Source organism: Dipodomys spectabilis, unplaced genomic scaffold, assembly GCF_019054845.1.
Source record: "Dipodomys spectabilis isolate Male_0828 unplaced genomic scaffold, ASM1905484v1 ptg000002l, whole genome shotgun sequence".
Taxonomy (NCBI): Eukaryota; Metazoa; Chordata; class Mammalia; order Rodentia; family Heteromyidae; genus Dipodomys; species Dipodomys spectabilis.
In genome coordinates, this window is record NW_024870679.1 from 20001582 (window position 1) to 20021869 (window position 20288).

Below are 20288 nucleotides of genomic sequence, written 5' to 3' on the forward strand. Positions count from 1 at the left end.
TGTTAGTTTTCTGTTCATTGCATATGAAAATACAAATTTTTACTAACAACCAAGTTATAATGGTATATGTAATTATACCATACGATTGTCCATTCATATATGTACATGCCATTTACAACCAAAAACAATTTTGGAACTAATTAGTTTTCTTTTTATCATATTGCTGTTTTCTTTCCTTCCACCTGAAAATCATCTTACTCTAGAATAAAATAGAATTACATCTCTTGTTGACAACATAGTTTATATTAAGCCAGAGTGAATAAATAGTGAACAGGGCCGGGATTAGAAATTGATTAAGGTAATGGATACTACCATTACAAGTTGATTAGGGTAATGGATACCATCATTCATTCATTCATGAGCTTCAGGAAGCCTTCAAGGTAACTCTAGAAAAAAAATGAAGGTTGATTCTTAAGGTAAATCTACAAATAAAAAAATAATGCCAGTTTTCTGTGTTCTTCAAATTAAGAGGGCAAGCTCCCTCTGTTTGCTCTCTGAGACAGAGCTTCTCAACATTAATAATTGCTTTTCATGGCAGGTAGAGCACCATGTATATTTGTGACAGGTGCAGTCATGGTTTTCTGAATATCAAACAAGTGCTGAAAAGCTTTTAAGCATTTGTAAAGAAAGAAACTGGGAGAAGGGCAGTAGGAATTAATCCCTGGAGGGAAAGAAAAATCCCTAGTGTACAGCTTTGGCTGAAATCAATGAAGGAAACCTTATACCTCACACATCAGTAGAAAACTTGGTTGTTAGTCAGTACTGACCAGTTCTCTCCCATCTGCTTTATTACTTAGCTCTGTCCATATGCATGATATTATTCTAAAGGTGGAATATATCTTTGGAGTCTAAATTCAGTCGTAAAGGTTGGAAAAATGTATTTTTGGACTTCGTTCTTCTTATCTGTTTGTTTCTAGGTAGAGTCAAAGTTTGTGTTAACATTGAAGAATAGCTAAATGATATCATCTGTGCTATTTAGCATAATAAGAGCAATTTCCCAGACTATATACCACTAACTGCAACATAATATCTAGTAGCACCGTAGTCAATATTTTACATATATAAATAATTTTATACTCAGCAGTACTAGTGGTTATTGTATTTAGCGCTGCATATCCATTTTTGAAAATGCTCCTACACATTGTTCTATTTTCTCCACACAATAATCTCAAGACATAGTTATTACTATTCAATTTTACTGGTGAGAAAACAGATCATATAGAGAAAGCTCATCTATATATAATAGCAGTGCTGGGATTCTGAATGAAATCTGACTGATTCCATATGGGTGTTTTAATGCTTGCTGCGAAGTGTGATTGGGGAAGGCTTCCTTGTTTCCTGATCTTAATTTCTCAAGAGAAATTCTGAGAGAGATAGAACTATCTGTTCTTCTACACAATCTATAGATTTGATTGAATCAACTGTATAAATCCATGTTTAAAGTGTGGCATGAATGAGTGGTGGTGTTTCTTTTGAGTTTCTTTAATTGTTTAAGTGATTTTGGAGTGTGGATAGTTTGTACTATGTTTATGCCAGTTGAAGACTATGCTAATGGCTTATTTGTTTATTTTACTTAATGCCGTTGTTTCAGAACTTAAATATCCAGTGGAATTCTTTTTGTGTTTTTCTCTGTGCAGCTGAAATGTGTTAAGATTTCTGTGTATGAAAGTCCTTTGAACCATCAGATTTTACCCATGTGTTATAACAGATTTACCTTTTATTGAGGTATTAGGCTAGGTATAGAAACGGATGGAGGTTGGCATTAGCCTGATAATACTGACATAAAGAACAAAAGAAGCCTTTCAGATTTGCTTCACTCCTTTCTATTGCCACAATCAAATGTAAGGTATTAGGAATTTCTGGGAGAAAGGTCTGTGTATTTTTGGATTTAGATGGGATTTAAAGGAACACAGTTGTAAAAATTAAAGCAATAATGTAATAATTAGAAGACTTTCCCAAAAATGTTATTAGAAGTTGTTTATACTTCAAACTCACAACCTTGAATGGAAGTCTCTGGTATTAGTCTCACTTACTAGCTTAATAATCTGTCCATAGGAATCCAAATTTGTTATTTTTCTTATCTATTGTATAGAGATAATCTCATTTTTATAATAGATTAGACATTCATCCCATCATAAGGGCTTTTTGCAGAACATAATTACTTCTAAAAAGCCCATATCCTAACACCGTTGTCCATGATCATCAGGCTCATACTTTCAGCTTGTTAATTTTGGGGGCAAATAGCACGTCTCTGTTTACTATGTGATGATCAAGGAGAGCTGAGTCATGATAAAGACTCTTACTACCTAATCTCTTGGCTTAATCAGACTTGCTATAAACATATGTTGAACCTGGAAGAATGATGGTTTTGAAGTTCACTGTCCCTTAGAGTCTTCTGAGACTTCGACAATTTTCCTCAAACAGTTAAGGGATGTTGTGTAATCAAGAAGGAATTCAGGGCTGGGAAGGTGGCTCAGTGGTAGAGTGCTTGCCTTGCATGCATGAGGCCCTGGGTTCAATTCCTCAGCACCACATAAGCAGAAAAAGCTGGGAGTGTCACTGCGGCTCAAGTGGTAGAGTGCTAGCCTTGAGCTGAAGAGCTGAGGGACAGTGCCCAGGCCCAGAACTCAGGCCCACGACTGACATACATACATACATACATAAAGGAATTCAACCACCAAGATAGCAATTGTTAAGAAATACACCAGCTCTTTCTCTAGAATAAATCTCTTCCTCAGATATGTAGAACTGGGTTTTTGTATTTTAGGCTTATCATGATTACAGATCTCATTTGGAGCTCTAATTTGTTTTATTTGGCTATTTTGGATCATTTTCCTTAAAATATTGGCTTGAATAAGATAAGCAATGCTTGGCACTCAGTTATTTTGAGGGAAAATTGCTTCCAAAATTGTATATTATAAATCTAGCAGATTTGTTTCATTGTACTTTCTTTGCCTTTGTTGTATTGTTTTATTTATTTCACTTTTCATTTCAGGGAATTGCAGGACTTACTGGTAGTATCGGGACACCTGGTTACCCTGGCAGGCAGGTGCAGTAACTATTTACACTTCTCCTTTGAATAATCCTCTTCATTAATACATTGTAGGCTCTGATTTCCAGAGTTCATGTTCACAAAGCAGTTGGATTATTTTTATTGAATGATGAGTTACTCATACAGAAATAATTGCAAAATGGTAGTGGTTAAAAAGTCATTTAAAAATGTGGCTGCAGAAAGTTTTTCTTGTAGCAAGGGTGGATCCTTTAAATGTGTTTGTGATGTGTAGTGGAATCACCTAATTTAAATGTCCTGTAGTTTAATGTTTATAAAATGTCCTATGCTGACTTCCAATACTGCTATTGATCAAAATAGTCATATTCAAGGTTAGGACTCTATAACAAGCATTGTTTTTTTTTTTTTTAATTTAATTTTATTTTATTTGAGAACATACTGTACAGAGGGGTTACAATTACATGGGCAGGATAATGAGTACATTTCTTACCAAGCATTGCAGCCTCCTCCTTTGTTTACCCTTCACCTCCCTTCCCAGCCTCCCCCCTCCCCCCCATCCAATCCTTCCCCCCCTCTCTCCCCCCCACACCGACATTGTAAAGCTCGTTTTTGACATGACATTTTGTACTTCTCATTGTTGCAACAGGTCCACCTGAATCCTTAAACGGCTTGTTTGTCCCCATCTCCTCCACAAGTTATACCGACATCAAATATAGTGAAAGCCGGGGTTACACTGTGGGGGAGGGACATACAAAGCAACAAAGAAATAATCTTATAAATGCGTTAGAAACACATGCATGAAAGAAAAAAAACATTAAAATACATATTTAAGGGTTCGTTTTCTAAACGAACATTATCTAAACTTTTCCGCTTGACTCATACATATACTAGATATTGCAAATAAGGGAAACCATGGGACCTATGTTTCTTTGGGCCTGGCTTACTTCACTTAATATAATTTTTTCCAAGCCTTTCCATTTCCTAACAAATGGGGCAATGTCATACTTTCTGATGGAGGCATAGAATTCCATTGTGTATATATACCACATTTTCTTGATCCATTCATCTACTGAGGGGCATCTGGGTTGGTTCCATATCTTAGCTATGGTAAATAAAACAAGCATTGTTTTTAATAATACAGGTATAAAAATTTTGCAAACAGTTGACAGTTCTGCTTATAGCACTACCAAATACCTTTTATCTGGGCTGAATTCAGTTCTTTGTATGCTATTTAGAAAATTAATTCTGAATCATTTCATCAATACTTCCCTCTAATTTCAACTTCCTCTTGCTTCTTCATGAAGATTTACCAGAGAACAAGTTTACTTTACCAGAGAACAAGTTTACTTTCCAGGTTTTGTGAATATATTATTTATAAAATTAATTAAATAAATGCAGAATGCTATATTTTTATTATTATTCTCAAGTATGTGAAAAATAAAAATTAAAAAAAAACACATTCTAATCCTAACTATTCAGGAGACTGAGATCTGAGGATCTTGGTTTGAAGCCTTCCAAGGCAGAAAAGTCTGTAAGAATCTTATCTCTAATTAGCCAGAACAAAAAGCCAGAAGTAAAGGTGTAGCTCAAGTGGTAGAGTGCCAGCCTTGAGTAAAAAAGCGATGGGACAGTGCTCTTAAGTGTAAACCCACTGCTAGCCCATCATCATCATCATCATCATCATCATCATCATCATCATCATCATCATCATCAGAATATATCTTACAACAAATTATTTAGAAATCTTTAAAACTTACATGGATAGTTTTCTGAATAATAATTTAGGGAAATAATTTAGGGAAAATATTTGCTGTTAATGTACTATAGTTACATAACTAAACATATTTGCTTTTTTAGGTTCTGAAATCCTAAAATTCCTTAAACATTGTAATTCTTGTTAGATATAGAGAGTTCTGAGTTTTATGGCTGTGAAAATAATACCTATTTTACTTTTACTAATTTGTTTGTTGGTAAGTCTTTTAAAATACTGTAGTATAATAACCGTGCCTTTTGTTCATACTAGGGTTCGGCTGGACCAGAAGGAAACCCAGGTCCTAAAGGTACACGAGTAAGTAAGCATTTTCATCATTTCATTAAGCATGCTTACAGAAAAGTGGAATGAAATACACAAACTACTTAACATACATAGACTTCTATAGGAGCTTTGAATTTTATTCACTTTTAGTCTGAAAAGAATACACTTGCTATTTTCACTTTTATGTCTAGAGAACACAGTCTCACACTGGTAGGCTCTGCAATATTACTTTCTGTTACTGTCCAGTTCTTAGCTTGAATGTCTGGCAAATGTGTTAATGCACTATATTTCTGTAGCTTTAACTACATATATATTATGTTATAATGTATGCTAAGTGAACATTTGTAATGTAGCATGAATGTAAGAGCAAATGACTGAAATCCCAGCTACTTGGGAAGTAAAAGTAAGAGGATCAAGGCCCAGGACTGGCCCAGGTAAAAAAGCAAAAAGCTGAAGAACTAGGGCAAAATTTAAATGATAGGACATTTGCCTAGCAAGCATGAGCTCCTGAGTTAAATTCCTGCTACCACAAAAGGAAAAAAATTATAGCATCATTTGTTTATGTATATATGCAAAGCTTAAAAAGGTAAAAAGAATTCACAGAAGTTTAAGGCTGAGATAATTTTATGATACAAAAATCATAATTGTCAGGAGCAACAAAACATCTGCAAAGAAGGAAATATGCTGTTATATCAAGAACATTAATGTAATTAATATATTCATATAATTAATATGTAAAAAGGTAAAGCCATCTTAAGCTCTATATTGTTTCCACTATGTGCTATTGTCTTTATCCTTACATAATAAAAAAAATCACATATTCTTATTAGATATTGCATTGAAATCACATGACTCCTTGGATCCAGGAAATAATAAGAAAAATTGATAGATGAGAAATGAGTATTTCAGTTTGACAGGTTACTCTCTTTTTCATAGTCTTTCTTTTACTAGCTTCTGTGATTTAAATATTTTATCCATGCTCTTTGCTTTATTTTTCTTATGAAATGTTATAAGGTAAACTTGAAGTTATAAGATAAAAAAAATCTATAAGGTACAATATACTTAAATTTACATTTCAAGTTGTGAGAATTGAGATTAGCATTCTTTTTTTTTTCTTTTGGTTGTGGGGCTTGAACTCTGGGCCTCAGCTCTTCAGCTCAAGGCTCGCTACCACTTGAGCCACAGTGCCACTTGAGATTAACATTCTTAAACAAAGTACAGTGTCTAGAATAGAGCATGTTCTTACTATCCAGAGTCTTTAATTATTAATTGAATCTAGAGTGTCTTTTGTGCATCATAACACAAAATGAGAAAATGCAGTAAGAGCAAGCTGTATAGTGCTAAAAAAATTCTTGCACATATGTTTTGGAGTTATTAGCTCATACACAAGAATAATAGTCATCGAGGTTCGTATATACTGTGGTATGTGTCAGAATTCCTTCCTTAGGCTGGATAATACTCCATTGCATATGTATACCACATTTTATTTATCTATTCCATCTGTTGATGGATATGCAGGTTGCTTCCACCCACCTCTTGACTATTGTCAATAATATTGTTATGGGGTGTACAAATAGCATTTTTAATCCCTTAGTTTTATAGTGTTTATTTTGTAGACATATTTACTCCAAACTGTCATCTGTTTCTTAATTCACAATAAGTAGAATTTATTTAAAAGTTAACAAAACTTCTTATATCTCTACTTCAAATTCTTTTACACCCTTTTTGTTGGTACTTATAAAGAACCCTTCTCCCATCTCCATTTCACCCTCTCTCTAACCCATGGTAACTTTTCTTTTTGTTTTCCTTAGGAGTCTAGTCTACCTTCAGATATATGTAGCTTTTAAATATTTTCTATTTATTTATTTATTTATATTGTGAGAACACTGTACACAGGAGTTACAATTACATGGGCAAGATAACGAGTACATTTCTTATCAAGCATTGTTGCCTCCTCTTTGTTTCCCCTTCTCTTCCCTTCCCATACTCCCCCCACATCCTCCCACCCAATCCTCCCCCTTCATGGCAAAGTTGTGAAGTTCGTTTTCCGAATAACAACTTGTACATCTTGTTGCAATGGGTCCACCTGTATCCCTAGTTAAATGATTTGTTTTTGTCCTTCCCCTCCACAAATGATACCAACATCAAATACAGTGAAAGCAGGGGTTATACCATGGGGGAGGGACATACAAAGCAACATAGAAATCATCTTATAAATATGTTAGAAACAATTGCATGAAAGAAAAAAAAATCACTTGAATACTTGTCTTGGGGTTCATTGCCTAACATCAACTTATCTGACCTTTCCTGCTTGACTCAGACATATACTAGTTATTGCAAGTAAGGGAAACCATGGGACCTATGTTCCTTTGGGCCTGGCTTACTTCACTTAATATAATTTTTCCAAGTCTTTCCATTTCCTAACAAATGGGGCAATGTCATTCTTTCTGATGGAGGCATAGAATTCCATTGTGTATATATACCACAGTTTCTTGATCCATTCATCTACTGAGGGGCATCTGGGTTGGTTCCATATCTTAGCTATAGTAAATAATGCTGCAATAAACATAGTTGTGTTGGTAGCTTTAGTATGGTCTTATTTGTGATCATTCAGGTAAATGCCCAAAAGTGGGATTGGTGGGTCATAGAGGAGTTCTATGTGGAGTCTTTTGAGGAACCTCAATACTACTTTCCAAAATGGTTGTACAAGTTTACACTCCCACTAACAATGCAGTAAGGTTCCCTTCTGTTCACATCCCCTCCAGCATCTGCTGTTATTAGAGTTCTTGATCATAGACATTCTAACTGGGATGAGGTGGAATCTCAATGTTGTTTTGATTTGCATTTCTTTTATGGCTAGAGAGGTTGAGCATTTCTTCATGTGCCTATTGGCCGTCCTTCTTTCCTCTTCAGAGAAGTTTTTCTTTAAGTCTTTAGCCCACTTATTGATTGGGCAGTTGTTTCTTTGAGGATTTGTTGTTGGGGGATTTAAGTTTTTGAGTTCCAGGTATAGTTTAGATATGAGACCCTTGTCTGTTGTATGGCTAGTGAAGATCTTCTCCCAATCCGTGGGCTTTCTATTGATCTTGCTAGCTATGTCCTTTGCCATGCAGAAACTCTGCAATTTCATGCAATCCCATTTCTCCAACCTTTCTTTGATTTGTTGTGTTTCTGGATCTCTATTAAGAAAATTTCAGCCTGTGCCAAGGAGACCTAGGGTTTCTTCTATTCCGTCTTTTAATGTTTTCAGAGTGTCTGCTTTGACTCCGAGGTCTTTGATTCATTTGGAGTTGATTCTGGTGCAGGGTGATATATAAGGATCTAGCTTTAGTTTTTTACAAGTAGTTAACCAATTTTGCCAGCACCATTTACTGAAGAGGTTGTCTTTCTTCCATTCTATTTTTTTAGCTCCCTTATCGAAGATTAGATGGCTATAGGTCTGTAGGTTCATTTCTGGGTTTTCAATTCTATTCCATTGGTCCTGAGGTCTGTTATTGTGCTAGTACCAAGCTGTTTTGATTACTATGGCTTTGTAGTAGAGTTTGAAATTTGGTATTGATATTCCATCAGCACTGTTCTTTCTGTTAAGGATCATTTTTGCTATTTGGGGTCTTTTATTGTTCCATATGAATTTTTGGATTGCCTCTTCTATTTCCTTGAGGAATGAGGTTGGAATATTGATAGATATCACATTGAATTTGTGGATAGCCTTGGGAAGTATTGCCATTTTGACGATGTTGATCTTTCCAATCCAGGAGCATGGGAGGTTTTTCACTTTCTAAATTCTGTTTTGATTTCCTTTTTCAGGTTTTTAACGTTTTCATCATAGAGGCCCTTCACTTCTTTGGTTAATTCCTAGGTATTTTATTTTTTGTGGGGCTATTACGAATGGAGTTGCTTTCCTAATTTCAGCCACACTTTTCTCATTGTTGGCATACAGAAAAGCCATTGATTTTTGAGGGTTAATTAAATATTTCATTTGGGCTTTTCCATGAGTTTCACATTTCCAGTTTCCTTTTAAGATAATTACATCTTGATGTCTCAGCATGACCACAAACTCAAAATGACTAAAAAAAAAAATCATCTTTTCGATCATACCCAGCTTTCTTCTTCAATTTCTGTATTGTTACCAGTGCTAAAATTTGCCTATGTACTATTTTTTCTTTACAAACTTAAGTATTATTTTTAGTATCACTCCTAGGGTCAGATAAAGATCTATTGGCCCACTGAAATCCAAGTGAGTTTTATAAACTGCAGATTTTGTTCCTCAAAACGATATAATAATTTTTAATGACATTTTAAATTTTAAAATATTCCACGTGGCATAAAAGACCTTTCTGATTTGGTACCTCTCACTTCTCACATTTCCAAACTTACTTCTTGCCCATAATCAAATAGAACAATTTGTAAGGCTTTTTAAATGTTATGGCCTTTCATTGCAATTACTTGAATGATTGATGGTACACTGTTTGCATTTCCTTTTCTTTAAGACTCAACTCAACTCAATTGATATCTCCTTAGAATAAAACTTTAATCTTCTTCTCAAGATAAAGTTGATAATTCTGCCAAAAGTTGCCATTCTATTTTGTATTTCCCATGACATCCCTTTTTTTTTTTAAAGATAAATAGTTTACTTGAAAAGGAAAGGAAAGCTGTGAAACAAAGTAACAAGACGTCTTGTCCATCCCAAGAGGGGCCCAAAGTGAACTCCAGTGGAAATCCTTCAGAAGGCAGTGTTTATAGTATGGGGCCCGTATCATACTTACTCCCTTGAACTCTCTTCATTGGTGGAATAGCACCTGGAGCATTAGGGGAACAAGTTTTTGATCAGGAAGAAGCATTTGAGCAGTAGCTCCTGGCATTATGGGAGCAAGCAGTTAAGATGGGACACATATTATCTTCCATGTATTGGGCCCATCACTTTTTATCTCTGTCTACCTACCAGTTCTCCTCTTTATCTTGTAGCCCTCTCTTGTATGGAAATCTTAACTGTTGAGGAAAAGGGGTGATGACCACTGCAGGCTACTTCTGAGAGAGAGGCAGAGTCAGATATGGCAGTCTGAGATCCTCGGGAAGAGACTTTTCGGTGGCAAGATATAATTTGTGCACTTTTTCAGTGGACCACAGCAAAATTCTGAAGGAATGCTTATAGGGCTCCTTATTTTATGGCCATTGGTAGCTTAATGTGTAGAACTTCCTTTTGTCTAAAATTCTTAGCCTGAAATTTAAGACTGTTGATATTCTTTATAAAAATAATAAAAGAGGTAATTTTTCATAGCTGAGATATAACTAAAACTCAAGAAAAAACGTTTGTTTGTTTTTTTTTTTGTTTGTCAGTTGTGGGCCCTGAACTCTGGGCCTGAGCACTGTCATCAGCTCTTCACCTCAAGGCTAGTGCTCTAACACTTGAGCCACAGCACCACTTCTGGCTTTTTCTGCTTATGTGGTGCTGAGGAATCAAACCCAGGGCCTCCATGCATGCAAGGCAAGCGCTCTACCACTGAGCCACCTTCCCAGCCCTGATAAAGTGTTTTACACTGTAGTTTATATGTATGTCTTCTTTCACAGGCCAGATTGGAATCTACATAAGGGTAGTATAGGTCTTCGATCCTCTTCAGAGCATCTTATTGGCAGCATGTAGTCAGTTAACATCTGTAAACATTTTTGCTACGACTTACAGATTACATAATGTCTTCCTACTCTAGTTTTTCTTGTATATTCTTTCTCTAGCCTTCTTACCAAAATTTTGCTTACTGTTTAGAACTATCTCAAATGCCAGCCTCTTTGGAACTTCCTTCAGTTGGCTTTATCTCTTACTACATTGGAATGAAACTTTTCCTGTATACTTTCGTATAGTCTCTTGCTGTCTTCCTTCCACCTTATATTCCAATGAACCATATATAATATATTGTGTGTGTGTGTGTGTGTGTGTATATATATATATATATATATATGTATAATTTTTCAAGGGGGAGGAGTGAGGGAGGTGGGGAGGGAAGGGATAATGGGAGAACAACAAAGGAGTGGGTAACAATACTTGACAAGGAATGTACTTACTCATCACCTTACTCATGTAACTGTAACTCTGTACAGCATCTTTAAATAAAATAAAATTTTAAAAAAATCACGAAGGAAAGAATTTGGCATTTTTGATTTTTATTAGGTTCCATGTATTCAGTCCCATTTCTATACTTGTTTCAGTGAAAAGTGTGGTCTAAAGCTGGGTGTCGGTGGCTCACGCTTGTAATCTTAGCTACTCAGGAGGCTGAGATCTGAGGATCCTGATCTAAAGCCAGCCCCAGCAGGAAAGTTCATGAGACTCCTATCTCTACTTCACCAGAAAACCAGAAGTGGCACTGTGGCTCAAGTGGTAGAGGGCTAGCCTTGAGCTGAAGAGCTCAGGGACAGCACTCAGGCCCAGAGTTCAAGTCCCATGATAACTTTTTGAAGAAAAGTCTGTGACAGGAGGAAAAATTATTTATACTTTTAAATATTATAATTTAATATTACTATAAATAAAATTTTAAGTACTTCTGCTTAGAGTCATGTGTGGGTGTGTGGACAATGTAAATGAGATTATGTAAAGACTTCTTGTTTATTTTAAGGGTTTCATCGGTTCTCCTGGAGAAGTGGGACCACTGGGGCCTGAAGGAGAAAGGGTAAATTTATTTCTAAAATGGTCTACATTTGATAATGTACAACAAAGGTCCAAACTCAGATGTTAGGAGTATAATCTTGTTGAATAGGCATAATTAGATTTCCTTAAATCATACTAACTGTTTTATAAGAAAGTAATATAAATTTTACATATATAGTTATGTATTTTAAATTCCATTAAAACATATTAAATATATAATGAAAAAATTTTATATGTAACTCATTTGTATTTATTTTTATTTTATACTTCAGTAACCTTAACTTGAATATAAATTTTGAATAGGTCATATAATTTGTAGTATAATATAAAATAAATAATTCAGTCTCAGAAGATATTTTTTATTTAATCAGGCAATATAGTTGCTCATTAGTGTAGGTATCTGTAAATAAAGTTACAATCTTTGGCAATAGATGGTGCACACTTAAAATGATGAATCAATGCTGAGTTCTGATTTAGGAAATTCATTATATATCGATCTTAGTGTTATATTCAGTCCAATTTGATTTTATTTGGACTACTTCAGTGCACTCATCATTAATTGTAAAATCATAGAATTAAATGCTATTAGCATACTGCTGCAAAGTTTGAAGCTAGAGAAACTTATTCAGAATTTAATATTTAATTCCCTCATTAAGAAAATAGTTGGAACTCTTCAGTGAAATAGAGAAAGCAATCCACAAAATCATATGAGATAATAAAAGATCCAGAATAGCAAAAATAATCCCTAGCAAGAACAGTGTTGGAGAAATATCAATACCAAATTTCAAACTCTATTACAAAGCCATAGCAGTAAAAAGCACTGGCACAAGAATAGGCTTAAAAACCAATGGAACAGAATAGAAGACCAAGAAATAAACCCACAGATCTCTTGCCATCTCTTGCTAAAAACATAGATTAGAAGGAAGACAGCCTCTACAACAAATTGTGCTGGCAAAAATGCCTATACATATGAAATTATACCCTTATTATTCCTTTGCACAAAACGGTGGGTCAAAGACTTCAATGTAAGGACAGATACCATCAAAATATTACAGGAAGGAGTAGGGGAAACACAAGGGCTCCTAGGCATGGGTTGAAACTTCCTAAGTAAAGATTCAGAATCACAACAAATAAAAAAAAAAGAGTGGATAAATGGTATTTCATCAAACTGAAGAGTTTCTGCATGGCAAAGGGTGTAGCTAACAAGTTAAATAGAAAGTCCACAGAATGGGAGAAGATATTTACCAGCTAGGCATCAGACAAGAAGGGCTTTATATCCAAAATTACTTAGAACTCAAAAATGCTAAACCTCCCAAAAATAAACTCTTAAAGAAGCAAGAATCCCATTAATAAACATTTAAAGAGACTTCCCAGAGGAAGAAATAAGAATGGCCAATAGACACATGAAGAAATTTTCAACATCTTTGGCCATAAAAGAAAGGCGAATCGGGGGCTGGGAAGGTGTCTCAGTGGTAGAGCGCTTGCCTTGCATGCATGAGGCCCTGGGTTCAATTCCTCAGCACCACATAAAGAAAAAAGCCGGAAGTGGCACTGTGGCTCAAGTGGTAGAACATTAGCCTTGAGCTGAAGAGCTGAGGGACAGCGCCCAGGCCCAGATTTCAGGCCCCAGATTTCAGACCCCCCCCCCAAAAAAAGGAAGGCGAATCAAAGCAACATTGAAATTTCACCTCACCCCAGTTAGAATAGCCATTATCAGGAAAACTAATCATAAATAATAATAAATAAACAATAATAAATGCTGGTGGGATTGTGATCATAAGGAATTCTACTACACTGTTGGTAGGAATGTAAACTTGTTCAAACACTTGGGAAGCATCATAGAGATTCCTCAAAAGATTAAGCATAGAGTATGACCCAGTGATTCCACTGCTGGGCATTTATCCAATGGATACAAACAAAGTGACACTAAAGCTATCAGTACAACCATGTTCATTGTAGTATTGTTTACTATAGCCAAGATATGGAATCAATTTGAATGCCTCTCAGTGGACAAATGGATCAAGAACATGTGGTATATATACACAATGGAATTCTACTCATCCATCAGAAATAATTATATTGTATTATTCATTAGGAAATGAAAACACTTAGAAAAAATTATATTAAGCAAAGTCAGCCAGAACCAAAGAAAATAGGTTGCACTGTAACTAGAATGTGATGGGAAATCTACAAGTGAACACACTGGATGGTAAAAAAAAAAAAAATACACTGTGAATTATATAGGTCTCTAGATATTCACACTGAGACAAAAGGATGATATTCTTAGGAGAGGATCACATAGGTGCAATAACTATGTGCATCTGAGCATATAAAATTATATTTATTGATGGGCTGGGAAGGTGGCTCAGTGGTAGAGTGCTTGCCTTGCATGCCTGAGGCCCTGGGTTCAATTCCTCAGCACCACATAAGCAAAAAGAAAAAAGCCAGAAGTGGAGCTGTGGCTCAAGTGTTAGAGTACTAGCCTTGAGCTGAAGAGCTGAGGGACAGCGCCCAGGCCCAGAGTTCAGGCCCCACGACCAGACCTCCCCCCCCCAAATTATATTTATTGAAATGAACTCCAGGAAATGAAAACAAGAAGTTGTTTTTTCCTTGATGATGTTTTTTGTTTTGTTTTTTCCTTTTATCATAGTTGTTCTTTTATCTGCCTTTTGGGAGGTAAGGGGGGCATAGAAATTATGGAACAAAGGGTGAATAAATGCATCCATGATACCCCCTAGACATTATGTTGAAAATGAACTGCTCAACTAGTAAGCAGGGATGGAAGGGAAAAACTGGAAGACAGAAAGAGAGAGAGGGAAAAGGTGACGTGTTCAAAATGAAACATACTCTTTATCTGATATATGTAACTGTAACCTCTCTGTATATCACCTTTACAATATAAATAATTTTTTTTTTTTTGGTCGGTCATGGGGCTTGAACTCTGGGCCTGGGTGCTGTCCCTCAGCTCTTCAGCTCAAGGCGAGCACTCTACCACTTGAGCCACAGCGCCACTTCCGGTTTTCTGGTGGTTTATTGGAGATAGGAGTCTCACGGTCTTTCCTGCCAGGGCTGGCTTTGAACCGAGATCCTCAGATCTCAGCCTCCTGAGTAGCTAGGATTATAGGCGTGAGCTACCAGCGCCCAGCTAAATAAATATTTTTAAAAGATTTTTTAAAAAGAAAAAGAAAGCAGTTAGAGATAGATGCCAGTGGCCCTCACCTTTAATCCTACTTACTCAGGAAGTTGAGATTTGAGTATTGTAATTTAAATCCAGTCTAGGCAGGAAAGTACAGGAGACTTCTATACCAAATTAAACATCAAAAAGCCAGGAATCAAGCTGTAGCTCAAGTGTTAGAGTATCAGCCTTGAGCAAAAAAAGAAAGAAAGGAAGGAAGGAAGGAAGGAAGGAAGGAAAGAGGGAGGGAGGGAAGGAAGGAAAAGATAAAAAGAAAAGAAAAAGGAAACCAAAACCCTCAAGGACAGTGCCCACATCCTTAATTCAAGCCCTAATGCCCACACAAAAAAGAAAAAAGAGGAGAAGAAATAGAAGAAAAGAAAGAAGTTAGGCCAGAATTTTCACTTCAGGGAATTTTTTTTTTTCTTCAAATGGAAATAAGCAAGACTGTTCTTTTTGCCAAATGTATTTATCAAATATAACTTTTTGAATGCAAGAATTTGAATACCTTGTAATTATTTGTGTATACTCTTGCAGAGAATTACTACTCAGAGTTTAAATTGAAATGTCCAGTCCTCTTGGGTGAGATCAGATGAAAATTTTCCTTTTGTGAACTTAACAAATAATTTCATTCAATAGCAGAAATACCTTCTATATAGTATACCAAGTTCCTTAACCTTCCTGTCATACAGCAAACTAACAAATGATATACCCTATCTACCATACAAAAATCATTCTTAATCCAAAGGTTTATGTCTAATTTACATGGCTAATTCTGCTACTCATGATACTTTTCTGAAATTTTGGTGTGAACTTATTTCTAATGAGTCATTTAATTAATCAAAATAGTATGTCCCTGTAAAAATTGTCATCTTAGACCAGATGTTGACAAAGACCATCAGTAGGCACAATGTTACAATCACTTAATTGTTTTTACCAGTTTATATGGTTATAAGAGTGGTCTCAATACATAATTAAAAGACCACTTCATGACATTGTGCCTATATATGCCATGTCCTGATATTATTTGCTCATATCAAAGCTCTCATTAAAACTCGGAATGGGGCCCAGTGATGGTGTCTCATGCCTATAATCCTAGCCACTCAGGAAACTGAGATGTGGGTAATGGAATTTAAAGCCTTCCAGGTTAGGAAAGTCTGTAAGACTCATATCCAATTAACCTGTGAGACTTTTATCTCCAATTAACTAGCAAAATCCCCAAAGTGATATAGTGAGGCTACTTAAGTTTGACAAAATAAGTATTTTTCTGTTTTTAAAAGGTGATTGGCTATATTATATACAGATAAAGATATAACTACATGTCATGTAAAATAATTAAAATATATTTCTAACCAAATGAACCTTTTGTTCACCTGTGAATTACTCTATTATATAATAAATGACATGAGTATTATCAGACACTCTTAACTTAAAAACAAATGGCATATTTCCATGAAATCAACCTTTCTCTCCCTCTCTTTTCTTTTTGGTCTTGGTTCTGGGGCTTGAATATAGGTCCTAGATACTCTCCCTTAGATTTTTCCGTCAAGGATAGTGTTCTACCAATTGAACCACAGATTTTTGGTGGTTAATTGAAATTTGGGTGTTAAAAGTTTTATGGAATTCCCTGCCCAAACTGATTTTCAGATTGCAGCCTCCTGAGTTGTTAGGATTACAGATATGAGTTCCAACTCAAACTCTTAAAAATGAGGAAATTTTAATGTTGATGATAACATCACATGCTTTACTGAAGGTCTGCATACCTTTATATGAATTAATTTTTTTAACTCCCACATAACCTAATGAGACATATATGCTATTATTTTCACTATTGATAAAGGAAAAGAATCATTCATACAGAGTAACTTGTCTTAAAGTATTTGCTGTAGGGCCTGACCTCTGCCTCCATTTTTCCATGTACTGGGACAAAAAACACAAAGGAAAGGAAGAAAATTTTTATATATATATATATATATATATATATATATAATATAAAATCACTTGGTGATTAAAAAACTGCTCCATAAATAAAACTCCTAAAGTCACAAAAAAAAGTATTTGCTGAGAGCAGAGACGAGTAGAGACAAGATTTAGATACACATATTCTGGCTATGAGCTGGGTTCTGGTGGCTCATGCTTGTCTAGCTACTAAGAGTGAGATGCGAGGATCATGGTTCAAAACCAGCCCCAGTAGAAAAGCCCATGAGACTGTTATCTCTAATTACCATAAAAAGGCAAGAAATGGAGCTGTGGATCAAGTGGTAATGTGCTAGCCTTGGGCAAAAGAAGCTCACAGACAGTGCCCAGGCCCTGAGTTCAAGCCCCAGGACCAGCACAACAAACATACCCATACTCTGTGAAAAGCTTGGGTGCTTAGGTGCTATACTCTACTGCTTCTTATATGACCATAAAATCCATTGTTACTTGGGATCTAGGTACAAGATGATCTTGAGCATGGTGTTGTCATTCAACTTGTTGCTTTGCCTTTCCCAATATTGGCTATCCATTAAGATTAGCTTTGCATATAATTAAGAGATTGCCAATACAAAGTTACACTTGTCAGACGGAGAAGAGGGCATCTTGTTTTAGATATGGAAAATGAGATCTACCAATTTGATTGGTTATACCATTATTAGTAGTATTTGCAGTGTTAGACAAGTAACTATTATCACCAGGTAAATGTCAGTAACCTATTAGGGAATGTGGATAAAGTGAATGATTTTCTCAATAAAATCAAGACTAAAAAAAAAAAAAGGGGGTTTCTTCAGCTAAATTTTTATATTGAAGTTTTCTGAATGCCATACTAATTTATATGTTGTAGGTCATTCATTTATATTTGAGTGATTAAAAAGATCTGTAGTAGTTAAACCATTCAAAAATATTTGATTTTGATTTCTCTATATTGCAGGGCCCTCCGGGAATCCGTGGAAAGAAGGGTATAATGGGTAGACAGGTAAGTTGTTCTTCTTGAGATTCAGAACAGAGAAAGATAATGATTTCTCACTTGTTAAAACTGAATGCATTGTCATTCATAATATATCTTACTCAACAATTTGACTTTGCTACTTTATCAAAGTATCAAATAATGGAATTTAAGGGAAATTTAGATTTAAAAATACATTTAATACTTCTAACTCATTTACTATTCTATTAGGAGACCTCAGAAACGTTAGACCTCAGAAGTTAGCTGAAGAAATCCTTTTCTTTATACACACACACACACACACACACACACACACACACACTGTAAAAATGTACAGAGGGGTTACAGTTACATGAGAAGGGCAATGAGTACATTTCGTAGGGAGCGCATTGTTACCTCTTCCTACCTTGTTTTCCCCCTACCATCACTTCCCTCTCCACCTCCACAACCCACAACTCCTCCCGCCCTGCCCCCGCCACTTTGTAAAGTTCATTTTCAACATAGTATCCTGTACATCTCATCGTCACAATGGGTCAGCCTGCATCCCCATTTAAGTGTTCCCCTCCCCTCCCAAAATTACAAAAATGTATATATAAGATGCAGAACACCAGCATCAAATCTAGTAAAAACAGGGGTTATACCGTGGAGGTAGAACATACACAAGAAAAAAAACAAAAAAGAATCACATAGTGCATTGTAAGTACAATAAAAACACGAACAAGAAAGAAAAAAACCACTTGTGTCCCTGTCTTGGGGTACTTTTTGCTTAACATTATCTCATGTGGTCATATGTACATAGCCTTTGACCTTCTCTGTTTGTCCTAAACATGTACTAGTCATTGCAAACAAGAGCAACCATGGGGACCTATGTTTCTTTGGGCCTGGCTTACTTCACTTAATATGATTTTTTCCAAGTCTTTTCATTTCCTAACAAATGGGCACTGTCATTCTTTCTGATGGAGGCATAGAATTCCATTCCATATATATATATATATATATATATATATATATATATATATGTATATATATGTATATATGTATATATATGTATATATCACATTTACATATATATATCACATTTACATATATATATCACATATATATATATGTATATATCACATATATATATGTATATATCACATTTTCTTGATCCATTCATCTACTGAGGGGCATCTGGGTTGGTTCCATATCTTAGCTATGGTAAATCATACTGAGATAAACATGATTGTGCTGGTAGCTTTGGTATGACCTTGTTTGTGATCATTTGGGTAAATGCCCAAAAGTGGGATTGCTGGGTCATAGGGGAGCTCTATGTGGAGTCTTTTGAGGAATCTCCATACTGCTTCCCAGAGTGGTTGAACAAGTTTACACTCCCACCAACAATGCAGTATGGTTCCCTTTTGGCCACATCCCCTCCAGCATCTGCTGTTACTAGATTTCTTGATTGTAGCCATTCAAACCAGGTTGAAGTGGAATCTCAACATTGTCTTGATTAGCATTTCTTTTATGGCTAGAGAAGTTGAGCATTTCCTCATGTGTCTATTGGCCGTTCTTATTTCCTCTTCAGAGAAGTCTCTCTTTAAGCCCATTTATTAATCAGGTGGTGGTTTCTTTGAGGATTGTTGAGGGATTTGATTTTTTGAGTTCGAAGTATATTTTAGATATGAGACCCTTGTTGGTTGTATGGCTAATGAAGAACTTCTCTCAGTCAGTGGGATTTCCTGTTGATCTTGCTAGCTATGTCCTTTGCCTTGCAGAAGCTCTGCAGTTTCATGAAATCCCATTTGTCCAACCTTTCTTTGATGTGTTGTGTTTCTGGGTCTCTTTTAAGAAAATTTTGGCCTGTGCCAAGGAGCTCTAGAGTTTCTCCTATTCCTTCCTGTAATGTTTTCATGGAGTCTGCTTTTATTTCGAGGTCTTTGATCCATTTGGAGTTGATTCTGGTGCAGGGTGATATATATGGATCTAGCTTTAGTTTTCTACAAGTGTTTAACCAGTTTTGTCAGCACCATTTACTGAAAAGGCTGTTTTTCGTCCAGTCTATGCTTTAGCTCCCTTGTTAAAGATTAGGTGGCTATAGGTCTGTGGGTTCATTTCTGGGTCTTCAGGCTTATTCCATTGGTCCTGAGGTCTGTTCTTGTGCCAGTACGAAGCTGTTTTGATTACTATGGCTTTGTAGTAGAGTTTGAAATTTGGAATTGATATTCCTCCAGTACTGTTCTTTCTACTAAGGATTGTTTTTGCTATTCAGGGTCTTTTATTGTTCCATATAAATTTTTGGATTGCTTCTTCTATTTCCTTGAAGAATGAGTTTGGGATACTGATAGGTATTGCATTGAATGTGTAGATAGCCTTTGACAGTATTGCCATTTTCACTATGTTAATCCTCCCAATCCAGGAGCATGGGAGGTTTTTCCACTTGCTTAGTTCTGCTTTAATTTCTTTTTTCAGGTTTTTAAAGTTTTCATCATACAGGTCCTTCACCTCTTTTGTTAATTCCTAAGTATT

At 35.7% G+C, this 20288-nt stretch overlaps 1 protein-coding gene across 1 annotated transcript in view; it reads left to right on the forward strand.

Moving 5' to 3' along the window:
* The window catches only part of Col24a1 (collagen type XXIV alpha 1 chain), a 305980-nt gene that overhangs the window by 45112 nt on the left and 240580 nt on the right, over nt 1–20288 (forward strand). The window contains exons 9-12 of the mRNA XM_042685239.1: nt 2996–3049; nt 5034–5078; nt 11651–11704; nt 17766–17810. Of these exons, the coding sequence (XP_042541173.1) occupies nt 2996–3049; nt 5034–5078; nt 11651–11704; nt 17766–17810 (198 nt within the window). The remainder of the gene's footprint in view (nt 1–2995; nt 3050–5033; nt 5079–11650; nt 11705–17765; nt 17811–20288) is intronic.